This window comes from Chiloscyllium plagiosum, unplaced genomic scaffold (genome assembly GCF_037043375.1).
Source record: "Chiloscyllium plagiosum isolate Xiang-an unplaced genomic scaffold, Cpla_swu_hap1 HiC_scaffold_20, whole genome shotgun sequence".
Lineage (NCBI taxonomy): Eukaryota > Metazoa > Chordata > Chondrichthyes > Orectolobiformes > Hemiscylliidae > Chiloscyllium > Chiloscyllium plagiosum.
Genome location: NW_028270158.1, coordinates 44,655,405 through 44,662,907, shown reverse-complemented (window position 1 = coordinate 44,662,907; position 7,503 = coordinate 44,655,405). Strand labels below are relative to the sequence as shown.

The following is a 7,503-nucleotide window of genomic DNA, read 5'->3' as shown; positions in this document are numbered from 1 at the left end:
CCCCCTCTCTCGCGCGCCCCCCCTCTCTCGCGCGCCCCCCCTCTCTCGCGCGCCCCCCCTCTCTCGCGCGCCCCCCCTCTCTCGCGCGCCCCCCCTCTCTCGCGCGCCCCCCCGCTCTCGCGCGCAGCCCCCCTCTCTCCCTCTCGCGCGCCCCCCTCTCTCCCTCTCGCGCGCGCCCCCTCTCTCCCTCTCGCGCGCGCCCCCTCTCTCCCTCTCGCGCGCGCGCCCCCTCTCTCCCTCTCGCGCGCGCCCCCTCTCTCCCTCTCGCGCGCGCCCCCTCTCTCCCTCTCGCGCGCGCCCCATCTCTCCCTCTCGCGCGCGCCCCCTCTCTCCCTCTCGCGCGCGCCCCCTCTCTCCCTCTCGCGCGCGCCCCCTCTCTCCCTCTCGCGCGCGCCCCCCTCTCTCCCTCTCGCGCGCGCCCCCCTCTCTCCCTCTCGCGCGCGCCCCCTCTCTCCCTCTCGCGCGCGCCCTCTCTCCCTCTCGCGCGCGCCCCCTCTCTCCCTCTCGCGCGCGCCCCCTCTCTCCCTCTCGCGCGCGCCCCCTCTCTCCCTCTCGCGCGCGCCCCCTCTCTCCCTCTCGCGCGCGCCCCCTCTCTCCCTCTCGCGCGCGCCCCCCCTCTCCCTCTCGCGCGCGCCCTCCCTCTCCCTCTCGCGCGCGCCCTCCCTCTCCCTCTCCCTCTCGCGCGCGCCCCCCTCTCCCTCTCGCGCGCGGGCTCTCTCTCTTCCCCCCCCTGCGCGCCGGCTCTCTCTCTCCCCCCCCCCCCTCCCCCCCCCCGGGCCGGCTCTCTCTCTTCCCCCCCCCCCCCCACCCCCCCCCCCGCGCGCGGGCTCTCTCTCTTTCCCCCCCATCAGAGGTGATGGAAATACATGGATTGTGGCGGTGTAAAACTAACTGTCACTGCTATCAATTTGGAAGATCTCCTTCATGTCTGCAGTTCATGGTACTGTGGGGCTGCATGCAGACGAAGAAAGAACCAAAGTTAAGTTCTCGGGGATATTTGAAGAGAACTGCAAGGGTCAGAGATGCAATTCTTAGATGCATTGTTTAGCCAGGTAAGAATGGACTTTTTAAAGAGCAGATCTACACAGTGAAACAAGGAGAGAAGTTGGAGGAATGTAACATAGTCAATAGCACCAGATTTAATGCACTTGAAGAAACAAATTACCAAGGTTTCAGAGGATATTAGAAGGAATTTAAGTTTGGGACACTTGACACTTTTGATGTTGAAGATGTTGGGATGATTGTGGGAGAATTGGACATTCAGAAAGATGACTACACTTTCTGTCATCTTAGAGCAAAGAAAATTGAGTGAAAGATGTTAATTGACAAAGGTGGAATGGTCATCCATATTGCTATATACTTGTACAAAATTGTTCTGACTTATTGCTGTGAAGCAGCATATCCTCTTCTTCACTTTAAGCAAATAATAATTGTTACTCATTTTCTTTTGCAGGTAATGAACAAGGATTTTGTATGATGTGTATGATGCAGAATCATATTACCCAGGTCTTTTCCAGTTCTGGAAATGTCATCAAGCCTATGTCTGTCATTAATGACCTCCGACGTAAGAATTATTTATTTCCTTGCAATAACTAACTCCATTAAGCGGTCAAAATAACAGTGTTTTGCAACCTCCATTATCTCTCACGGTGTGATGTCACAAAATGTTGAAAATTGGTAGATAACATTATACCCAAATTTTGATCATTCAAGTATGCAACAAGAATATTCCTAATAAAGAATTGAAAGCTCATCCAATATATTTAACATAAACGAAATGTAATCTTTCATGTGCAGTAATGTTAGTTTAGTGAGGAAGAGAATGGTATTAATGAGCTATGCAGTGATGTTTTACAGAATTTTGGCTGTTAAATGAAACATGGATAATGGATGTTCCACTGTACGTGTTGAATTTTAAAGCCTTAATGCCTTTCATGAGTTGAAATTACTGATTTATAATTTTTGTGAAAATATGGGTGGACTTGCATAATACACTTCTTCCAAAATCCTTACTTGAAACGTTCCCAGTTTCCCTTGGAACAAAATGGAATCAGTAAATCTGCTGATATGGGAGGGATTCTTAAAAATGCTGTACCAGATACAAGCTAAGATTAAGTATGAGGAAGTTTTGATATACAGATTTTTTTTGTTTTGTGAGTAAGAGAAGCCTCATTAATTAGCTTCATTTATATTGTATATCAACCCGAGACTTTCACAGAACCCGTGACTTCCTATCTGTTATCTCGGGAGTTTCTTTTGAAATGGGCATGCTTGGTGTGCTGGACTGTGCTTCTGTAGACCTTTATACATGAACACTAACTTATCACCTCAGTAACTTATCATTTTATCTGATTTTCACCAAACTTGATCAGTGATTTTTCTCTTCAGACTCGTGGTACCTTTTGATAAATCAGTAGGTGAACTGGATACAGCACCTAAGCACTGACTCGTGACCTCAGTAAGTTAGACTTTATTAGATTTTTACCAAACTTATAAGGAACTTCCTCTACACTTAATGCGTTCATTAAAATGGGAGAAACTTTGCATTTGTGATACTGATTTGATCCCTGACCAAAACACAAATTTGCAACTTGCCAAATAATACCAAAATGCATAATGCAAAATGACATGCATACACGAAAGTGCTAAAACACATTTTTTGCGAGTACTGAATTGTTGAAAATCAGGCTTTCTTTTAAGGACAACATTCTTATTCTCTTTATACTCTCCTATAAAATTTTCTGGCCTCCTGACTCTGTATGAAATATAATTTTGTGCTGCAGAATATTGAAACTTTCTGAATCATTTGTATAATTTGCTACAGGCAAGAAAGTGAAGAATTTATTTTAAGTCCTCTGAAAAACATTTCAGGATTTAAATATATAATCAATGATGACAATGTAGAAATTCACTCTTAGTGTTAATTAAAGAAAAGCTGCTTTCATTATTGCAAATAGCTTATTATTTGGGAAGATTTGGGATAATGCAGCAAAATTAGGCTGTCCAGGGTATGGTTGCTTGGCATTTTCCTATATCAATATGGTGTGAAGTTTTGATGCTTAAGAAGTATCATCAATGGCCACTATTCAGTGGTGTCACTTGTTGTCAGTGCTTTCAGTGCATTATTGTCAGCCAACTTTTTTTTTGTCCAGCGAAGTCTACTATAATAAGTATTATGTAGGACATGCAAAATGAAAACACTTAGCAAAGAATTTGAATCTGACCAGAAATAGATGGAGGACACTTGGATAAATGTTTGGAATTACAAGAACGTGCACACTCGATGAAAGAACTAACCTCATTTGCTGATCATTACAATGATGTCAAATCGTAGAAAACTATGCACTTTGAAACAAGACAAAATCCAATTCAGCCACCAAGCACTTTATCAGCCTGCTCTAAATCATCAACAAAGTGACAGAAGATATTGTCAACAGTCCTCTGCTCACTGATGCTCAGATTAAGTTCAACCAAGGCCACTCAGCTTCTGTTTGAATTGCAGCTTCAATCCAACCTTAGATAAGAGTTGAACTTGACTGGAAGTGAGGATGACAGATAGCAATTACTGAGTGTCATATCAAGGAAGCTTGGCAATATTGGGGCTAATGAGAATCTGGGAAAACTCCACTGGATGGAGTCATACCTAGCACAAAGGAAGATAGTTGTGGATGAGGCTAATCATTGCAGTCCTGGCACATTGCTACAGGACTTCTTCAAGGTTGTGTCATAGGCCCAGCTTTTTCAGTCTTTCACCAATAACCGTTCCCCTCCCCCTCCCATTGTAAGGTGAAAATTTACTAATTAGCATTGCTAACAACAGCAACATTGATTCACCAGGCATCCATCATTTCCTTGAGATTGTCTGTCGCATGAAACACTTAGCATTTGATGCAAAAGGTCTTCCAGTCACCTCTATGTCCAAATGTAGCGCAGAACATCAAAATTAATAGTCCCCTTGAGAGTCTATCTGCAGACCAGGTATTTAGGTGTTTAAAGAATTTGAAAGTCAGACAGTCTCATTCATTCAGATGGAGACCTCAGAGAATTTCTTCATCTTTGTGCCTGTGACTGTCCACACTGCTGTTGCTTCTCTCCTCCAACCTCAATCTGTCCATCCTGTGAGCATGAGCAAACCCCAACTTTGGTACTGTGGCAGCTGATCTTGGGTGAGAGTTGTTGAGTGAAACCTCCACTGCTTGTTGCTTTCCTGCTCTACTTTGTCCAGGTTTTGATTCCATGTGATGGAAGTGGAACCAGTCAGAATATCTGCTCCAACCCCTCCAGTCATAGGTACCTCCTTGCTGCTCTTCCATTCATAGATTTAGTCTCTTGAGGAGAAACAGAAGCTAGGCAGAGGTAACAGAATGGTTGGAGGAGCTGCAGCAGTGAGAATTAGAAACAATCTGTGACTTGAGCAGTTCTTCTCAAATTATGTTTCCCTCACATACAGGTGTGACTTTTCTCTCATTTGTTACCCCATCATTGGAATTTCATATTTTTCTACTGCAGAGAACAATGAGCACCACCATTCTGCAAGCACCCCTCCAAGACCCCCACCATCTTGATTTGGAACTTTGTCACCTCTCCTTCACTGTAGTTGAGACAATATTCTTGATCTTCCTAATAGTGCTGAAGTGTGAATTTCAAGATCGCTATCATCTTCTGAGGATAATTAAGAATGGGTAACAAATGTAGCCTTACCAGTTATACCCACATCCTGTGATTTTGTTTTTGCAAATTTAACAAATTCTGTTTGGTGTTAGCTTGCACTTGAAAGAAAAGGCAAAGTTGCCATAGTCCCAGAGGATCATAGAGCTATTCTACCATTAGAGAGATGACTAGTGGCAGTTTAGTCTGAGGTTCGTCATGCCCCAGACAGAGAGAGAGTGCAGTTGAGAAGGTGAGCTTTCAATAATAGCCTCAACCAGTGCAGGAATTGAATTTACGCTATTGGCATCGCTCTGCATCACAAACCAGTCATCCAGCTAACTGAGCCAACCAACCGCCAGGCATTTGAAACACGCTTTGTATTGCATGCTAGTGTCAGTTTAAAAGATAAAGTAATATCTGTCTAATTGGATTAATTGTAGTTACGGCATTATAATTCATGCAGTTATCCATTATATTTAGTCATTTTGCATTAGACATTATGAATGATATCAATGGTTTACACTTTTCTGGTTGACATAGATAGGTGTGTAAAGCAACACAAGGATGTCATATAAATTGAAGTGATATGGAGGATGAGCTCTTGGAAAGGTTAACTCTCTTGGCCACTAAATAAAAACAGTAAATGAACCACTCAAAGAAATTCTCTCAGGGCACTTCTTGATAATGCAATAAACCAGCTTACCTTTGATCTACCACCAAAACTGTAATTGCTATTTAACACAAACTGTTTTAGTATCAATTTTTTTTAAAAGTCCTGACTATTTCTTCTGTTGAAACTGCTAAATCCTCATTCTTCCAGTTTGTTACCAATGCAAGTAAACAGGATGTGTACCTGAAGACCCTGAAAATTGTTTCTACTCTGTTTTTAATGCCAGTAAATATCTGATTGAATAATAAATCAGAAACATTGTTCAGATCTGACACCGTATATTTCAAGAATTTCACTTCATAGTTAGCTTTTGCTGTTTTTTGGTTCTAATGTATTGGTAATACTCAAATTGCAATTTTCATTATTTATTGTGCAGTGAAGTGTCTGAAATATGTTTAATTCCATGGGTTTATTAGCTTAGTTAAGATCTTAAACTGTCAGTAACTGCCAGAGTAGTTACTGTGACAATCACATATATAATACTATTGAATATGTACATTTTTTTACGCATTGAGAGTCTGGTTACCTGTTGGCTGTTAGAATCCAATATTGACCCACATGGTATACAATAAGTTGTGGTCAAGTCAATAATGAGTCTTTCATTTGAAGATTACCTACGATTACCTACCTAAGTATTGGATTGATTTGATATACTCATTGGAATTTTCCACTCCAATTTGATTTTATTTGTGGAAACACTTAATTTTGCTTTTATTCTGAAATATTACTTTGATCAGAGTATTGATTTTGATATAATACCCTTCAGACAATCTGTATGATTCTGTGCAAATGATATTTCCTTTTTCCTTGAGGGTATGTTCATTTCCAAGCTTTGACAGCAAGATTGTTTGATCTAGAATTCACAGTTAATCCCAATCCTGAAGTCAAAAATTTCTAAAATTTGCAATAAGTACTTTTGGATAGTAATGAACAGTGGACCCTGGCTAATTGTTGTTCTTTGGACCCAATGTAATGACTTCGGAAGGTGAATAGAATATTGGTATTCATTGTAAGGGGAGAGGAGTTTATAAGGAAGTTTTACTACAGCTTCCAGGATCCATGTTTTGTCTTTTCTTTTTGAAAATTTAAAAAATTTTGAAAAATATGTTAGACGTTCGAAAAAAGTTCACTCCTCTAATTACTGTAATGGAGGGCTTATAATGAAAGGTTGAACAGTTTGTGCCTTTATCTTCGTGTTTAGAAGAGTGAGAAGTGAATCGTCATAATAAAGTATCTTAGATCCGAAGGGGGCACAACAGAGAAGGTACCCCTCTCACCGTAAACCATGCCCTCTACTTCTGGACCCCAGGAAAAAAACTTTGTCTATTTATCTTGTGGGGAAAGGCTAGACCCAGGAGAGACAGTTGTAAATGAGAGGTTTTCCTTTTAATTCAGAGATAAGGAAAATTTTTTTTCTGAGTTAGTTTATGGAATCTTCTTAGTCAGAAGGCTGTGTAGTCTGGATTGTTGAATTTATTCAAGGCTGAGTTAGAGTTTTTTTGATAAGACAGGGGAAATGAGGGTTATTGGGGACAGCGAAAAGCTGGCATTGAGACCTCAGTTTGATCAGCTATGAATAGTGTATCAAATACAGAGCAAACCCAAAAGGCCAAATGGTCTATTTCCATGCCTAAGTCTTATGTTCTCAGAGCCCTCATTGACTTCATACTGGAATTGAAACTTTGACTTGTAGTTGCATTCTTCTGTTACCAGCTAAGTCATTGAGATCAGGCTGTGACTTTCCCCACAGGTGAATAGCTGCTTCAACTGGTTCATGAAACCTCCCCCTTTAAGATTTGTAATCAATGTCATCATGTTGACAGGCTATTAGACATAGAGTGATTCAGAGCAAAACTTGATCCTTCTTCAATTATTGAGTCATAGAGATGTACAACATGGAAACAGACCCTTCGGTCCAAATCATCCATGCCGACCAGATATCCCAACCCAATCTCGTCCCACATGCCAGCACCCGGCCCATACCCCTCCAAGCCCTTCCTATTCATATACCCATCCAGGTGCCTTTTAAATGTTGTAATTGTACCAGCCTCCACCACTTCCTCTGGCAGCTCATTCCAGTCACGTATCACCCTCTGTGTGAAAAAGTTTCCCCATAGTTCTCTTTTATATCTTTCCCCTCTCACCGTAAACCATGCCCTCTACTTCTGGACCCCAGGAAAAAA

General features: G+C 42.2%; 1 protein-coding gene across 5 annotated transcripts in view; it reads left to right on the top strand.

The window, feature by feature from the left end:
- usp42 (ubiquitin specific peptidase 42) overlaps positions 1 to 7,503 on the top strand; it is a 187,495-nt gene that overhangs the window by 55,271 nt on the left and 124,721 nt on the right. For 4 of the 5 annotated variants that reach the window (XR_015760581.1, XM_087997901.1, XM_087997900.1 and 1 more), the window contains exon 4: positions 1,454 to 1,564. Coding sequence is in view for 3 of the 5 variants with exons in the window: in XM_087997901.1 (XP_087854027.1) it covers positions 1,454 to 1,564 (111 nt within the window). In the remaining 2 variants the exon portion in view is untranslated. Of the gene's footprint in view, positions 1 to 1,453; positions 1,565 to 2,437; positions 2,459 to 7,503 lie in introns of those variants that run through there. The other variant, XM_043711377.2, reaches the window with a different exon arrangement.